At 43.0% G+C, this 18,337-nt stretch overlaps 1 protein-coding gene across 5 annotated transcripts in view; it reads right to left on the reverse strand.

The window, feature by feature from the left end:
- Window positions 1-17,999, reverse strand: part of IQSEC3 (IQ motif and Sec7 domain ArfGEF 3) — a 99,181-nt gene extending 81,182 nt beyond the window's left edge. For all 5 annotated transcript variants that reach the window (XM_053976939.1, XM_053976938.1, XM_053976943.1 and 2 more), the window contains exon 1: window positions 17,497-17,999. In XM_053976939.1, the coding sequence (XP_053832914.1) occupies window positions 17,497-17,999 (503 nt within the window). The remainder of the gene's footprint in view (window positions 1-17,496) is intronic.
- Between the last annotated feature and the right edge of the window lie 338 nt (window positions 18,000-18,337).

An 18,337-nucleotide genomic window follows, 5' to 3' on the forward strand; every position in this document is an offset into this window, starting at 1 on the left:
TGCATCTGGAGGTTGGTCCTCAAAGACAAATCCAGAGGCTCCTCCACTAATATGTTCCATTTGAAATTCCATAAGCTGTGAGGTAATTGTGAACCTCTGGGATCAAGCAGTACTCACATATTTGAGAATGGGAAACTTGCCACCTCACCTGTAGCTCTCCTCAAAACAACAGTGCTGGATCTGAGAATGGGCTGCTCAACATGCAAAACAGTAAGCTCATCTGGTGCAGGAGCAGGAACTTTGGATGACTAAGTGTCATGTTGCACAATGTGCTGCAGCTTTGTGGCTCCTGGATGGCATGTGTCTCTGAAATGTAGCAGTTGGTAACATTAGCTACTGCCTCATCTCCTTCTTCCAGCTGTTTTCTTGTTTTGCTTTGCTTTGTTTAATTATGCCAGCCTTCTGAAGGACAGGGCCATGCAGCAGTGATTCTGGTGTTTAACTTCCTTCATAAAAACCACTGTTGTCAGGCAGCACTGGGGCACGGGTGATTACTAGATCCTTTACATAAATCACTCTCCTGAAAGTAATTTTTCTTAACAAGTTCTTGTATCAATGTTCTCTTTATTATCTCTCCCTGGGAAGGCTTGCTGTCTGTCTCAAGACCCTCGGTCTGTTAAAGGAGGAGGCTAAACAGAGGCAACTGATTAAGTATGCATGTATTACAACAGAGTGACTGTTGCTCTCCTGTGTCCCTCTAAATAACTGGCAGGGAAATGCAAGGTATAATAAAGTGTTTTGCTTTTTGCTTCTTTAGCATTTATAAAGGATGCCTGCACATGACACTGTCTTTTTAATTTCATATCTCCTTTCCTCTCACAGTTTTTATTCAAATTTACTGTCTTTTGTGTCAAATCCTTACTGAAAGGAACCTGGGGCTCTTCTCAGCAGTGTGTACCAGGGAAGAAGGAGGGGAAGAGGGATGAAGGCAGGGTAACTTACATTTCCATTTTCCATTCATCATCACTTGGTGATGATGAGTTTCTTTGAGGTTTTGTTATTCAACTACTGGAGTGTTGAAGGAAAGAAGTCTGTTGACATTCCTATTTGTAATTCTCTGGTATCCTTGACTGAATTAAACAAAAAGGAGGAAATAGGGTAACAAAGGCTCCATACTTATCATGTTTAGAAAATAAAAATCTGTTTGGGCTAAAAGTTAAAACACAAGTTAAAAAATAAAATATTTACCCATGCATCTTTGTCTCACTTGTGCTAGAACCAGGATGGGCATGAACCTTGAAATATGCAGCAGTGCATCGAAATCAGCTGTGGCACTGGGACGCATACCACATCCATTACTACAGCTCATTGTTCTCACACAGACAACAGCCTTTTCTGGTACAGTGCTACCCTTCTTGTTTGTTTATTCAAGATCTGTTTTTCAGTTAGCAATGCAGCCTGTACTTCTACCAAGGCTGAAATAACTTTTGCTATTAACTGCTCAATCCAGCTACTAAAAGTTTAATTAAATCTGCATCTGTTGCCTGTCCACTAGAACATTAAGGGTCCCTGCTCTCTCCTTACTTCTGCCTGTTCATGGCTGTGGACTTCCACTGGGTTGGCTTCATTGTCTTCCATAGTTACTCTGCATTTTTGCCAAGGTATCAGAACATGAATGTCACACTAAGCATCTGGAAGACACTGGAAACAGAAAAAACATATGAGTTATTTTCTTTTTAGGTTTTGTGGAAAATCTTTATTTTGGCGACTGGTTTGAATGCTGTTTGGGAGATAGCTTCATCTATCTTTTCTTAAAAACCTATTCTTATGTAATTAATAATTAAAACAACAACATCAAAAGACTGATTGAGAAAATTGGTTTAGATTCTTCATAGTCAAATCCCTAAACAGTCATACACACACAGAGAAATCCTGTGCATGGAAATTCAGCAAGGCATTCTACCCAGGAGATTTTCAGCCAGCTATGGAATTGTCATGCCCTTTCCACCATTATAAATACAGCTTGGTGAGCATCATGGGACATCCCAAGTTCTCAGGACTGTGTGCAACCTGCAGGTACACAAATAGTGCAAGCATCCCCACATGGATGCCAGCACTGTGCCATTGAAACAGCATTCCTGTCTTGCAAAGCAGGCCAGGAATATCCTCAGTGGATGGACTTGCTATTATTAGCTAGAATACCTATCAGCAAATGAGACAATTTCTGGCTTGGTACAAGTAGAGATCACAAGGCTGTAAGGACAAAGAACAACCTGAGCTGTTCAGTGAAAAGGAGCCCTGAGAAACAGAACTTTACAAAGGACAAGGGAAAGAGAGGGGTCAGTAGCAAGTAATCAGCCAACGCTTGCACTCATCATCGTGATGGGCAGGATAAAATTGAGATGTCATTTTTTCAGATCCCTATCAAGTTCTCTTTTATCTAAGTCCATAAATATGAAGCTACAGAGCCTTTCCCTCTTCATTTGAGGAACTTCTCTTTTTGCTTCATAATTTATATGAATATCAGCGCTTGGGGAAGCAAAAGATTAATAGCAACTGTCTGTGGCAAGCAGAGTACAGGCAGGTTTCCTTCGTGCAGCTCTGCAGCTTCTTCTCACCTGCAGTACCAGCTTTAGCTTAGTCCTGAGCACCCCTGTTGCTGCCAGTACCCCCAAACCTTGCTAGCCCAGCCCTACTCATCCACATAGTTCTGCTGCTCATGCAGAAAGATAAGTTACTGCTTGTTCTTCCAGTGTGGATTAGATGCATTAGAACCCTGTCCTGATCTTTCTCATGCTATTCCAGTCTTTCTCCTTCACCCATCTTGCCACATGCAGCATCTGCTAGTCCTTTGCACAACACTCAGTTTTCATCTGAGTCCTGCAGCATTGCTTCCTCCAGTTCCCCATGCCTCTTCCTTAAAATGCAGACCTCTTGCATTCATCTCAGTCCTGCCCAGCAACCCCAACCTCACAAATGTAGTTCTGGATTTTCACAGCATCTTTGCTGAGCAAACTTGGATTTGTCACCCACAGAAATACCATCATAAAGGGTAGACAAAGACCACTAAGCTCACTTTAGTTTATCTTAATTCAAACACATGGTAGCCTACTGGGATGGTAGCCACTCTATGGTCTGCCATAGGAGATCTCCCAGCTAGCAGAGGGTAGTGGTAGCAGACAAAATCTATTATTTCAGTTTAAATAGGAGAATCCTCCATTGCAGGGTTAGTATTGATAAATACATCTCTGAAGTTTTATGCCAAAGCAAAGCCATGGCTGCTGCTCATCCCACAGCACCTGACACAGCACATCTGCTACAACAGCTCAGGAATGGAGGGGCAAAAGAGGATGTCTAAAAGAGTGAGAGAGAGGGACTCCTCCTAAAAGAGGAATCTTTTAGCTCCACAGACTGTGGTCTGAAGGTTGATACTGAGGAAGGCTACGCTTGATTTGAGTTGCCCATGTAACTGTGGCTCTTTGTTTCAGCATAGGGCAGGAACTGGGTGGCAGGTAGACAGCATTTTGCTTGCTTCAGTCTGTATTCTTCTTGCCTACTGAGAACTCCCACCTATGGTTTTTCATACTCTGTCAGAAGTTTCCCAAGCTTGGCTCCTCTTGCTTAGAATGCTCTACTTAGTTTTTCATTCCTCTAGCATGACTTTTTTGCTTACTCAGAGTTTCTCCTAAACTATCTCTGTGGCATTTTTAGTCCCAGGTTACTCTTACTCACTTACTCTTTGAAGCAGAAAACACAGGCCAAAAGAGCTGACTTTTTTCTGTATTCATCACTGCACCACTAAATAAAACAATTAAATGTGAAGTTCTTTTAAAAAACCATTGGGCAAATATCCCCTTCCATCTTTCCTTAGTGATGATTTTGTTAATTCAGTGGGTTTCTGAAACCCATGTAAGTCACCAGCTATAAAAACTGAGTAGAGGTGACAGAAAGCACATCTCACTTAGACAATTCATAGACAATAGTGAGTGACTATATATGTTTATGTACTTTTGAATCCCTCATTCCTTCCGACTTCACTTGCCTGCCAGAGATGTATATCTAGAGGGAAAGGAAGACATATTTTAATCAGGATACAGGTGTATCATCCACATGCCACTTCATCCTACCTATCCTACTGTTCAGTACATGCTGGCATACCATGCTCCTTGTCCTCCCAAGAGCTGTCTGGGAACTGAGCAGCAGAACCCTTCCTCACAGCCTTGTTCTCAGCACTGCTATATTCAAACACAGCCACTACAGGGTAGCTCTCACGCTCTGCTCTCAAAGCAGAGCTGTAGAACGGAGGTTCGGGGCAAAAAGAGGTTAAAATAGCAAGTGAGGAAGAGGAACAAAGGCAAACTCAGTAAGAATAAGCTGGAGGTGCTGTGTGAAGTTTGTAGAGGGGCTCTAAGGTCTTTTCCTGAAGGCCAGTATCATTCTTGCTATCTTTGCAAATGCCGTTGTACTACAAGGAGGCACTCAGGTCCTAACTTTTCTTTGTGACTTTAACAGAAGGATTAATAATAGAGAAATGTCATTAAATTGGTCTTATTTTAACTATTTTTTGTGAAATATCTCCAACTTGTGCCACACTGGATCCCCGGAGAACAGTTACTAATTGTGCCTCTGGTTAGTGCTCACCTCAGGGAATTCAACAGCAGCAAATAACACCAGAATGGAGAAATAAAAAAATAGAGCTGGAAGATAATGAAGAGAGAGTGAGATTGTGGTACTCCAAGATCCTAAGTCTTTTCAAATTGAAGAAATCAGTATCGTCCTACAGTACAAGCTGAAAGGAGAAAGTAACCAACCAACCAACCAACACAAGTAACCCCTCCCTGGTAAGAGAAAGAAATTCCATAAACATCCAAGGCACATTCACATCCTGAAGGCATGCTCGCCCTTGTTGCAGACCTCCCTTGCCACTTCTGCTGCTAACAAATGCAGCCTAGGTCTACACTGAACACACCCATTCACTGTGGTACAAGTTCTGTAAGAATTCCCTCGGTGTTCCCGCTCTCATCCGTGCACCAGAGTGTGCCACAGAGCACTTGGGTCTGTGAACCACTGGGTCTGCCCCAGAATAGAGTGGAAAATCAGGCAGGATGGAGGATCCATTTCAAAGTGATGTCCCTGGGTAAAAGCTAATCAGGATAAGCTAATGAAACTTGTTACCATCAAACCCTGTACCACAACCAGGAGGGATGAGCAAACACAAATGCTCTTCTTATTACAGGACATTAAAATTCAGCCTGGAATCCAATTATGCCAGATATATCCATCATACAAGAGCTCTTCTTGGGTGAGGCAGAAAAGATCTGACAGCACAAGACTTTGTCTGCATGACTTGGTGATTGCATGTGCTGCTGTGATTGTGCCAGGTGATGAGGGGACAAGGCTGCAGACCCCTCTATGGCTCTATACTTAATAGGAGAACAGGGGGAGGGGAAATACAGCAGTGGCAGGAAGAAACTGTGTCTTGCTAGGCAATGTTTTTTGAAGAAGGTACTCTGTCAACTTATTAACGTGCACTTCTGTGTGTGATAATTACTTTTTGCTTCCCCAGGCTGCACGCAGCGCCTGCCTCTGTAAGAGGCTTTTCCTTTGGCTTCCATGAGAGGAATATTTCTGGTGTCTTCCATGTGCTTGCTAAGTTTTCTGCCATCAAAGAAGACCGAAACAGCAGAAAATAGGTTCTTAATCTACCTTTTTTCTCTACCCCTCATCATACTGTGCAACTCATAAATGGTTCATTGCTGCAAGAAACCTTGCTGGACTTGCATGTAATACACATTCACAGCCCTGCCAACGAGAAACCACATGTCTCAGTTCCTCCTCAAATTCAATATTCAGTTTTGTTTCCAGCCTCCACTGGTCATTCTTTCTAGTGTACATAACTGACACCGATCACGAATGTGTGTTAAGGACTTTTGGCCAAATTACAGATCTTTAATTGGCCAAAATGATTTCTGTTATCAAGCTGTCCAGGGAGTAAATCAGATTTCATTATTTAGAGCAATATTATTTATGCCATAGAAGTGACCTCATAACATTTAATGCTTCTTGTCCCGTTTGTCTCTTTCTTTCAAGGCACTGTGTCTACCTGACAGATGAGAGCCCTGGGACACAGGTTTTACTCTCAGCTTTGACTGGTTGGATGAACTCTAGCAAAACGTTTTCCATGTCTTCATTCCCTCCTGTCAAATGAGAACTGTCTTTGTAACAACTGAAGGGTCTCCTGCTAGACAGTAATGCAGAAGAGACATTATTATTATTGCTATTATTATTACTTACATTTGCATGGTATTTCTATTATTCATCCTGCCACAAGATTTTGCTATGGTTAGAGGTATACTAGCGCTTACATGCTTGCTACTTGATGCACTTTTAGATATTGGTAGGGACATTTACTAGCAATATTCCACATGTGAGTAAGTGCATCACTTCCTAAAGCACTTTAAAATGTAACATTAATGTGTATTTGTGCTCATCTCTTAAATGCAAGTGTTTCTGGTGTTAGATCTGAGAGTTGGCCATAGCAGACTGCAATGAAGCCTTGTAAAGAACTACAGCAAATACATGGGCTTTGATTCCTTTTATTTTATATTACTATTTGTGCTTGAGGCAGCAGGATGTAAATTGCTTAGTGAGGATTTGTCAGCATCTTAAACCTACATCACACAAAAGAAAACAAGTTCACAAGATGAAGACAATGAAGAAGGAGGCCTGTTGTCAATGAGACAAAACAGTGAGAGGTGTGTGAGGACAAATTTACTCTGGCATGTGAACAGGGAAAACACCTTTGTTCTGTGTGTGTGCATCCTGTGAGGGAACCCCCAACATTTAACCTGAAAAACAGAGGTATTAATGGCAGGCAGAGACATCCCAAAAATCGTGCTATCTGCAGACATACTCCTCTGTCCTTTCTTAGCACTCTGGGTATTCCTTGGAGATCTTCCAAGCATTGTCCAGCCAGGTTAAACTGCATTGTTTTATGAGATCTGATAAACCTCTCACCCCACAGTGATGAGAACTAGCCACATAAACTCTGGGCATACAGTAGTGGGCTCCTTCCTTATGCCTAGGAGTTGCTTACTGGGCTTCAGCCAGTTGGTACCTGTTAAGGATAAAGTTTAGTGTTTGCTGTTTATTATTAATTTCTCCTGAGCGGCTTCATAAAAATAGAACATAAACTTCCTTCCCTCCCCCAGCATCATTACAGTTGCATGTGTAAATGAACCACGCATTCAAAAACTTCATAGGAGCCTCTGCTGGGGCTCCTGGCCCTTCTGCATTCTACAGCTTCACTGGGTCTTCTACCCTTACCCTTGTAACTCCTCCCCACTGCTGTCCACTCTTCCATCACCTCATAGCCTCCTGCACAGGTAATCTCTGCTGAAGCCCAAATTATGGCATGTCCTATCTCTGAGTGCTGCAGAGGCTTCAGGGAGCATGCAGATGTGCACACTGCCGGGATGTACTCCTGAGGCAACGCTCTAGCCATGCTTCTGGGCTTGGGATTTGAAGACTGGGTTAATACAGACTTAAAGTCAGCCTGAGGGTTGCCCTTAGCAGGGAGTAAGACACACTGTAGATGCCTCTCATCCTCTCCTTCTCCTCTTCCCCTGCCACAGTACTTCCTTTCTTCTGCCTGCCTGTGAAATAACTTGCTGAAAGCAAATAGTTTGGCAGAAGTCTGATCCCTGCCTTAAAAACTAGTAGATTATTTCTTCCATTTTTGGGAGGCTAAATACCTTTAAATATCTGAGACTCCAACTCTTTGCCAACACTTTTCTTCCAACAAGGATACAATCTGGTATTCCCTATCAGCTTATACACGTGGCTGTGTAGGAGCCATGATAAATGAGGTGATAAAGGTGGTATAATAGTTTCAGTCAGAGCATGTCTAGTGATGAAAATATTTCTGTATTCAGTTTAACGAAAAGGAGAAACTCACCCCTTTCTCAGCAGTGAACAAGTGAACAGCATTGGATGTTCCTGAAGCTAACATGGGGATCACAGTCCCCATATGAGTAATAAAGAATTCTTGGGGGAAGCATTACAGCAGTTGGCTGTGCCATCCCAAATGAATGTCATGGCAAGTATGCAGAGAATCTGACAGTATGCAGAACTAACTCTAACTGGTTCCAGTGTTGATGGAAGTCAGCTCAAGAACATCTATAACATCAGAAGATGTGTATGATGTTATCTCACATCTCTTCCAATGTGAAGCCACCTAGTTAAGTGAATTCAGCCAAGCAGATTTGCATTTAAGTGGTGACAGAATCTGACTCTTAGACCTACCTAGATTGTAAAATAGCATGAATTACTGAGCCATGCAGTCTGTCTACTTCAGAAGTTTGACTGGACATAGATTTATTAGCACAGAACATTACAGAGGAAGATAACTTGAAGAGAGGTCTTTGGCATGAGAATCAGTGAATCCTCAGAGCAAAGGCAGGAGATTCCTCAGATTCCCTGCTAGTTCAGATGAAGGTTAGTTGTCCTGGATATCAAGACAAATCCAGATACTCAGCTACTATGGTGAAGGGGGCCATGTGAGTACCTAGGCAGACACAGGCAATTACTGGTGCCCTACAGGGAATGGATTTGCAAATTAAAAAACACCAAGTTAAAGACAAGGACATCTGTGAGAATTCTGAACTGACCGAAGAGCTGAACTGCCCAAAAGAGGCGGAATCAGGATTCCTCGCAGGGGGGAAAAGAATCAAGAAAAGAGGGCTGAGCTTGGTTCCTTAACTGAGGTAAAAAGAAAGGAAATAATCTCTGTAAATATGGAAAGATACCTCTCTTTTCAAAAATGCTATTCCTTAAAAAGTCTGTGAAGAACCTTAAGGCCAAACAACACTGCTCCAGGAGGCAGGCCGAAGGATGCTCCATGGAGGCAGGGTCCACACAGGCACTGCAATGCCAAGATGCTGGATGTTGAGGTTGAAGAAGAAACAGCGTAAGAGCAATTCTCACACTGGAGTAGGATAATGTGAACCACTTCAGAGGAGTGCCTAGAAACCAACATGGCAAACAGATTGACAGCAATGTCCTGAATTTTAATAGAAAGGTCAGAATTTGAAGAAGCATCCAAAGTACAGCAAAACCTGAAGAATATCCCAAGCCTCCTTAAGATCTGGAGTAATTTCAGTGTCAATTTTCTACTTGTCTTGAAAATGACATAGATGCTTTAGTGAGCTTCAGCAAATATAAACTCTCTAGCAATAATTTCCTCAGCAGTAGCCCATGCCCATGCAAATGTTGGCAAGAGGTGTGTCCCCTGAATTCCTACAGTAATTCCCCAATTCTTTATTAACTTTAATATTTCAAGAATTTTAAGCAGCTATTAAAACAGAACACCAGTTCCAAGACAGGGTCAGAGATTTGGAGTGGACTGTTCAGCCACCTGATATACATTGATTCAAGAAAACATCTAGGACTTGGTCTGTATTCCCTGGGTTCCTAAGCAAAATGTGATTTCTGTGATCATATAATATTTTCCTTTTTTCCTCCTATGCGTGCGTGTCTCTCTTTCTCTCTGTGTGTATGTGTCTATGTTGGTTTCTGCTTTGTAACTGCAAATCCCACAGAGAGTTTCAACCAAGTTTCAGTCAGTTACAGTGATTTCAGAGATACTAACCTCTAGCAAGTTCCATAAAAGTAGCTGGCAGGGTGTAACAGGGAGAACTTTGTAGGTTCTCCTATGAGGAAAAGGCTGCTGAGTGAACTGAAGCCATTTCTCTACAGAGAAGTCTCCATGTTGGAGCGAGATGTTATAAAAGCCTCAACACCAGGAGAAGCTTAGATCAGAACTCTCATCTTGTTATGCATCAGAACATGTAACTGTGACACAAATCTTCTGGAAGCTAAGCTTTATTAGTTCTGCAGATCACAGATCCCCTTGTTTTAAGTTAGAAGAGGGCAGGAAGGATAAGATTTAATTTTGTATTTAAAATCACTTCAATTTCATCAAAATGTTCTCTCTTAGATGTGATTAATCATGGAAGATATTGATCCACTTCTGTCTCTCTCAGAAAGTGCAACTTCAGACCACATGAAAATAAGAGCTGAGCAATGAGCATAAAATAATACAATAATACCTGTGTGAGAAGCAGGCTGTGCAAACATAGCACAGAGAAAAGAAAAAAAAAATCATTATCTAAAGAGCAAATATATCTTTATAACCCTGAAGCAACAAAACTCCTACCACCTTATATTAAAATACTGTAAGAGACCATCACAAACCTATTACAGGAAGAATGAGAATGCTGCTTAATGGTTTTCTCATTGTTCACTGTTATCTCTATACGTTGCTATCCATTGCTATTATCAGCACTCTTTTACACCAGTGGAGGGATGTGTATTTCTGTGTGAGGACAGATTCACAAAATCTGGTACAGATCCTCAGGTGATATAAATTGTCATGGCTCTACTGACATCAGTAAAGATGCGCTGATTTCCTCCAGCAGATTATTTGCTTTTCTGTATGTAAAAAGCACAGGAACTAGGTGCTGTTTCAGCTTGGCTCTGAGGCACTTCTGTGGACAAATGCTCATGCAAATACAGTCTCTTTTTTATGTGCAAATATACATATTGCCTTGCAGTACACATTGCAAGAAAGGACACAAGCTTTATGCTGCTTCCTATACTGGAATTTAGAAAAAGGATTGTTCCTGATCTACCTGCCCACTCCTGTCTATAACAATAGATCTCCAACTGCTTTGTCACAGATCTTAAAATACACAGAGATGAAAGGGTCAGTCCAGCATCACAAGTCTGTTAAAAATAAATTTAGGAGGCATTAAAGTTTGATTTTAGGACTGCTGGTCCAATGCTTGAACTGAGATCTTAAATAGAGCCATTGGGCAGAACAAATCCAACAGTCAAGACTATCATTTTCTCACCTAGGGCTTAACTAAATGAAATTACATATTCCAGAAGAGATGAATACAAGAATAATACCTGTTTGTTTCAAGGTATATCTCTCTGAGGGAAAAAAAATAAAAATGAATATATATATACACACACATATATAATGTTTAAAATTAAGGAAAAAGAGAAAATGGTCACATTTCAGACTCTGTCTTTATAAATTACTCTTTTCTTTTTTTTTTCTTATTTGCTTTTATGTGGTTCCATGGAATGTGGACCAAGTAACAAGTACAGGCTACAAGTAATTCTAAAGCAAATAAAATATTTTCCATCTCTTAAACAGAGAATCATTTCTGGCTTTCTATAACGTTTTCCTAAGGGAGAAAAACAAAAGGTTTCATAACTGAGACTGGAAAAGGGAAATAAACCACTGCTGAACTAGGAAAGAAAGAAGGAAACAAGCAACCTAAAATGGCATTTGTAGGGAAAATAACAGGAAAGTAGAAGATGAATAAACCCTATGTACAGAAAGATTATGAAAGACAAGAAGTAGCTCTTTTTTCCTGTTTCAACCTGCATTCCAAGGCAAAAGGAAAAAAAATACAGCTGAGAAATTTCTACAGTCCAATACATGTATTTGTGTAGAGGTATTTTTGCTTGCAGAAGTGCACATCATTTTATCATGTGAACTTTTTTTTAAATGGGTAAGTAGATGCCATAATTAATAGAAGACCCAAAATCCAGCTGACAGGCTCTGTCCTGGCACTATCTAAGGACTAGATGAGCATCCTGAGGTGAGATTTCTCTGATTTATTCTGACTATAAGTGTAAATAATTTCAAATATGGCATTGGTGGGAATGTGTGCAGTCTGTCTCATGTAAGTAGCCACCTGCTGCATGCATAAACTGTCTGAACCATGCCTAAACTGTGCACATCATTTAATGAAGGATGTGGAAGGGCCAGTTGCTGCAAAGAGTGGGACAGCCAACCCAAGAGTCACCTGGCACTGAGGCCTTGGCAGAAATTCTCAAGGGCATTGTTAACACCTACTCAGCTGGGACATTTTTCCCTTAATACTTTTCCAAGCAGCCATGTGTGTATTATTTTGAATGCCAATAGTGTTTTACCATGTGAGTCCCCTGGTCCTAAAATCTTCTCACAGAGCCTTAACTTGGATCTGCCTGGAAAGTGACAGCAAATGGGTCGATACAAAGCATATGGAAGAAAGGTACCCTTGCCACCACAGAAGTTCTGGTTGCAACAGAACATACAGCTGAGTGACATAAAAATAACACCATCTTATTAAAAAAAATTAAAAAAAACCATTTGCATCCCTTATTATTTAAGGATTTTAAATTTTAGCTTTTTGCTGCTGTTTTCAGGCCCCAGCTCCTCTTGCTAAATGATGACTACAAGTCTTTGCTACTCCAGGTACAGCTCTAACTGGGTTCAGGACACAGATAGAGAGGAGGTTTCTGTCCAATGCACTGCTAGACATTTTTTCACAAAAATTCCTTCCTTGATATTACTTCCTGATGCTCCCATCCCACCAGGAAGATTTCCCACAATAGAAATTTCAGCCTTGACAAGGTATTGCTCTGGCTGGGACTTTATACAGCATCCTACTGAAGTCTTATCCCTTGTGCTGTCCTTACTCAGCAATTTTATAGCTAGAACTTCATCCTGAACCCTTCCTAAGCGAAGTCCTTTTCCATCTCTCACTTCATCTATTATTTCTTAAATATTGTCGTGAATCACTAACTCCACACTCCTCTGCCCGGGATTTTACAGGCCCTGCTGTAGGTACAATGCAGATGTGTGTTATAAAGTATGTCTTAGCTGACTGCAATGGAAGCAGTATGGATTTATCTTTAAAATAGATGTAGTCAAGGAGAGCCTACTTTCTGTTTTCCTCTCAGTGTGCTCTTTATGCCAAAATCATCTAAGCAGGACTTTAGCATCTGTGAAGCTGTGCCAATGCAGACCTCTGTCATTTGAAACCTGCTTACAGCACTCGACTCCAAATAACTTCTGATGCTGAGACAGTACATTGCTAGCAGGGATTTGCAGGGCCCAGGGCAGCACCAATGCAACTATTTCTGGTGTGTGAAAGCTCAAGGGAGTTAAACCCTGAAATGTGCTGGAGGAAATCTGAGACACTGAAAGAAGAGGGCAAAAGTAGCATTCTTTCTGTGCCCAAAGTGAAAAGAATGGATATCTGGGGTACATGAGCCATTTGGAATTGTTCTGATCTTTTTTTTTTAAATTGCTGCAGGTTTTTTTGTGCTGGTGCAATGCGGAAATATAGCAAAATATGTTAATGGTAAACCATAATATTTACAGTTGTTGTTAGCTCCTATTGAAATCAGTAGGATTTTTTCTAATGTCTCTACCCTGGAGATAACCCATAGAATAGTACATCAATGCATAGTTAAAAAGAAAAATTATGGAAAAGAGTACCTCTGCATATGCAATATCTTAATTTTAAACTTACATAATTGAGCTTTTGAAATTAACAAAAAACCAGCAAACAGTCTCAGAACAAGAGCAATAAGTGATTTTAACATCATCTTTTAAAACTTGCCTCTTTAGTAAGATAAAAAATTCTATTCTAATTCAATACTAAATAAAATAATATAAATTTCAGTCTAATGCAAATCCAAAATGAGCTTTAAGACCTATGGGAAAATGTGACTTTAGAAAAATTCTTCTAAGAGTTCATGGACTTTGTTTTGCATGAGGAGTTATCTTGTAGACCAAACACGGGCTAATAATTTAAAGCCAGTACTTAGATCCATTATGTCATGCTAGACAAAGACTGTTTCTATGTCTTCTTTTCACTGTTGATGACATGGTTAAAAGAAGACTTTAATGCCACTTTAATACAGAATGTTTGTGAATTGCAGCCATGTCTTTTGATGGAAGGAACTATAACAGATTATTAGCTATTATTCTAATTGTATTTATCAGAGTGAGTTTTCCTGCTAATGCCTGGGCTCAGAACAGAAGTCCTTCCATAGACAGCTCCTACTGAGAGTTTCTCTGATAAAAAACAGCAGAATTTGGGTCATTTAGACTTAATCTGCTAAATTCAACCCTGTGGCATTTCCCTGATACTCAATGAAGGGTACTGGGGGATTGGCAAAGAAGGTTGTATTCTGATAAAGAAGGGATGGAAAATTTATATTCTCAGAATTTGCTGACACTTTGGGATGGTCCCTTAAGACAAGAGGCTGCCTCGTAAGGGTGATCTGAGCTATGCTAATTTAGCAACCTGTATTTTTGAAGTAAAACATTCCATGACGAATGACCTTATTTTTTTGTTTTTAAAACTGTGAGGTGCTTATGCAATAGCCTCCTAAGGTAGAAAGAGACAGATGCCATGGAATAATAATCAGCCTAATTCTTGCTGAAAATCTCTGCAAAAATCTTTCTCCTTTTCCTCCTCTCCTTTCATAGGTAAGCTGAGTACCACCTTTCCCACACAAAGATATGCAGCAACAATTAGGGGCCTCTGCATAGGTCTGGAATTCTTCAATTTCCAGAGATAATCTTGGTTTTGTTCCCTTTTAAAATGTAGGTTTTGTTTGGGTTTGGGTTGGTTTTTTTTTTTTTAAGCTTTAAAGAAGGAAAAGTTGTCAGTTTTTACAAAAACTAACAACAAAAATAAGGCTGAAGTTTTCTTTAGAATAAGAGAGATGCTTCTTTTGCAGAAGACATCCCTTGCAGAAGACTGTTCCAGCTGACATGAATAGTCACATGTGTCCAAAAGCTCAGGTCTTCACTTCTATCCAGAGCCTGAGGTAAGCTGGGCTGCAAAAAAAAAAAACCTCAAACCTGACTCAAAATGAGCAAAATCCATGGGCTGTGTCTGAGGTGAGAAGGACCAGCACACGTCCACACTTAAACACATTGCCAGAACCTCCTGTTTTGTGAAGGCAGAGGAAATTCCATTCCTGGGCAGAGACTACAGGGCACTGCCTGGGTGCTGCTTTAACCCTGGCTTTTAGCCACTGTATCCCAACATGCTAAAATATCCTTTTTGTTCTATTTAGAGTGGCCATTTTCTGTAGTGAGCAGTCAGTCCTCTATTCTTGGCTAAGAAAAAAAAAAATTAGATAACGTTTAATTTCAGAGTTTATAACAGGGAAAAACATGTTTGGACATGAGGGGGAGGAAGGGAGAGAGAACAGATACCTGGTCTGTGCAGGTATTAACATATATGTCCCCTGCTGTCACACAAAAGCAAAAATACAACTCACAGGTTGGTGAGCTGAATCATAAGGTATATTGGGCATCCTGTCAATTGGTGGTAAAAGACTCATCACCCTCCATCCAAGCTGCCTTTAAGTTAGATTTTGCAGTCTCTTCGATTTCCCTCTAACAGTCAGAGAGGAGACAGTATGAAACTCAGTATACACAATCAGTGGGGTGAAAAAAAGAACCTGCAAAAGTGAGAAATGTAGACTGTTTGGCATCTCTCATATTTCCTTTTCTATACAAAGATTTTGGTTTGCCTAAGCTATAGAAGGAAACAGAAGCAGTCTATTTTAATCTTCCTGAGCGAAGAACGCTGCAGGGATTGCTCTGTTATCCCCAGCAGCAGCCCTGACTTTCCACAAAAAAGGCTCCATCCAACCTTCTATCTATCTGAAACAGAAAGATCATCATATGATACATCAGCAATCAGTTGTGTTCTTAATGCACTTCTCTTTGTGCATTTTGGCATGAAGGAAAAAACAATTCTTCCCCCAGTCAAACCCCACTGCAAAAAGAGCTCAGATAAGGAGAAAGTATTTACTCTTATGCAGAGAAATTGATTCTTCGGTCTGTGTAATGACGTATGTTAGAAACTCTGTGCAGAAGCAAGGAAAGCCCTTGCTGAGATGATGTTTCTTACAGAGCCTTCACTGCAGGGAGTCACTCCTTAAAAAAACAATGAGGTTGATTATGCATTTTTATTTGGGTTTCTTAGTGGTTTGACTTGAGGGATTCAAACCATGCTATTCTGGATTTACACCAATTGGCATGAGTTCAGAATCTGGCCCCACTTCTTTTTTTAAACTCCAGCTATTTCATGATGAATAAGAGCCAGATCCTGCAAAGGCTTACTACCTGCATTAATACTCTGAGGAGCCCACTCACTTCCTCTAAGTTGTGATTGAAAAATTGAATCTTACGGTGCAGTATTTCAGAAGCAAACATATGCTTTTTTGGGATTCGAGCATGCCTTGACCGTACCTATTCCTTTAATAGCATTTCTTTCAATAGCAATATCTTCACTGATTTTCATAGAATCACATGATAGATGCCGAGCTGTTATGGTGCAACTCTACTTACACCAGTGAAAAATCCAGCTCCACGTTGTAGTTCTGCTTGTGTATTCAAAACGAACACGAGAGAAAAGGGTCCCTTTATTTAAATTGTCAAAAGAGAAAAGGAAGATGTTTTGGGCTTGTGTACTTCACTTGTGTGCTTCATATGTTCTTGTGTGTTGTGCACTTCAGTTGTTTTGACATCACCATAACAAAGACAATAGAGACAATTCCAGGAAAGACTTTGATCTAGTTTTACTACTTATGCTAGTTTCTTTCTTATCTAAAAGAAGCCACAGCAGAAACTATACTCCTTCTCCTTCTAACTTTACTAACTCTGGCTTTCAACCAGAAAACATCCCCCTGCTTTCCAAGTGCCTAAACAAAGGAAATTACAATACTGACTGCAGCTGTAATTACCAGCTGGTGAACTGATGGCATATACTGAATACATAATCCAAGAGAATGTTGCTCTTCAATAGTAGCCCTTTCCACCTATAGTGCTGGAATGCTCATCCTTGTTTACTATACATTCATGCACACACAGTACATTTCAGTATCCACTACTAGTAGTCAAGCTTTCTTCACTGAAGACAAGAGACCAGCAAAAATTTCTTTGTCCTTTTGGAGAGCTGGATCAGTGTCAGATGCCACGCACCAAAAAAAAAACCAAAAAACAACCAACCAAAAAAAAAAAACCCAAAAACCACCAACCAAAAAAAAAAAGAACTTAAAAAGCAAACCACCAAAAAAACAGACAACCCACACGCAATGGCGATAAGCACCCTAAATGTCAAACCTAAGTACAGCATCTGTATACATCATGTGCAATATAACGCACCCCTTACATCAGTGCGGGCAGGAAAACCCCAGCTCGCTCCAAGGAGGATGGGGTTTTCTAGACAGATACCAGCAACTTAAGGCAAGCAGAAGCGACCACAACGCTGCTGTGCTTTGTGAGGCTTCTCTGTGCCTGGCTAAACCGCACTCATCGTCGATCACAGACTTATTTATTTCTGACAGACAATGAGGGCACGATGCCGTGTGTGAGCACCGCGGGTGAGCTGCCCAAGGGGCTCCAAACGGGCTGCAGACACTTCTCCAAAGGAACGAGCGCAGTGAACCGGGAGGCTGATGCGTCTTGGAAGCAGCATCCTGGCTCCTCTTTGCACTCTGCCTGCTCTCCCCGAGAACGCATCGAGGGAGGGATTCCCCACCCACCCACACACTGCCTCTCCCTCCTTGCGAGGCTGCAGGGGGGTATAACCCAGTTCCCGGCTGGATGCGGGCCCGGAGAGAGCCGCTACCCGCCCGCTCCCCGCCGCCACCCTGCCCGCCCCCTCTCCCCTTTGCACTTACTCCGCTCTCCGGCTCAGGACGCCTTTGCCGATGGCCTGGGGGGTCTTGTGCTGGAGCAGCGCGGCGCAGCAGCCCTTGTCCCTGCCGTCCTTCTCGGCGGGGTGCTGGTGGGGCTGCGCCGCGGGGTGCTGGTGGCCGGCAGCCCGCCCGCCGCCGCCGGGCCCCGCCGGTGCCGCTTTGCCCGCGGGCAGCGGCGGCTGAGCCGGGAGCTGTTGGTGGTGCTGAAGCGGGTCGGGCTGGCCCGGCGGCGGCGGCGGCGAGGGCTGCTCGGGCGGGGGACCCTGGGGCGGCTCGGCGGGGGCCGCCGGCGGCTCGGCGGGGGCCGGCTGCTGCTGCTGCCCGCGGAGGCTGCGGTTCTCGGTGCTCAGCTCGTCCAGCCGCCGCTCCAGCTCGTCGATGCGCTGGCGCTGGGTATGGATGAGGCTCTGCTGGTTCTGCACGATGGCGGTGAGCTCCTTCAGGTAGAGCACGGCGCGCACCGGGTTCTCCAGCAGGCTCTCCATGCCCCGGCCGCTGGCGCGGGCCCCGCCGCCCGCCCGCCCGCCCGCCGGCGCTCCGGCGACAGCGGCGCGGGATGCGGGCACGCGCCTCGCCGGCCCGCGCGCACGGGCACGCGCACCCGCGCCGCCGGCGGCCGCGCGCTCCCGCGGACGGGCAGGAACGAGCGCGGGCGGGAGGGCCCCCCCCCCCCCCCTCGCGGGCCCGCCCCCGGCCCGCCGCGCACGCGCGGGAGGCAGCGGGGCGCGCACGGGCCGGGGGCCGCGCACGGGCCGGGGGCCGCGCACGGGCCGGGGGCCGCGCAGGGCCGGGGGCCGCGCACGGGCCGGGGGCCGCGCAGGGC

Source organism: Vidua macroura, chromosome 5, assembly GCF_024509145.1.
Source record: "Vidua macroura isolate BioBank_ID:100142 chromosome 5, ASM2450914v1, whole genome shotgun sequence".
Lineage (NCBI taxonomy): Eukaryota > Metazoa > Chordata > Aves > Passeriformes > Viduidae > Vidua > Vidua macroura.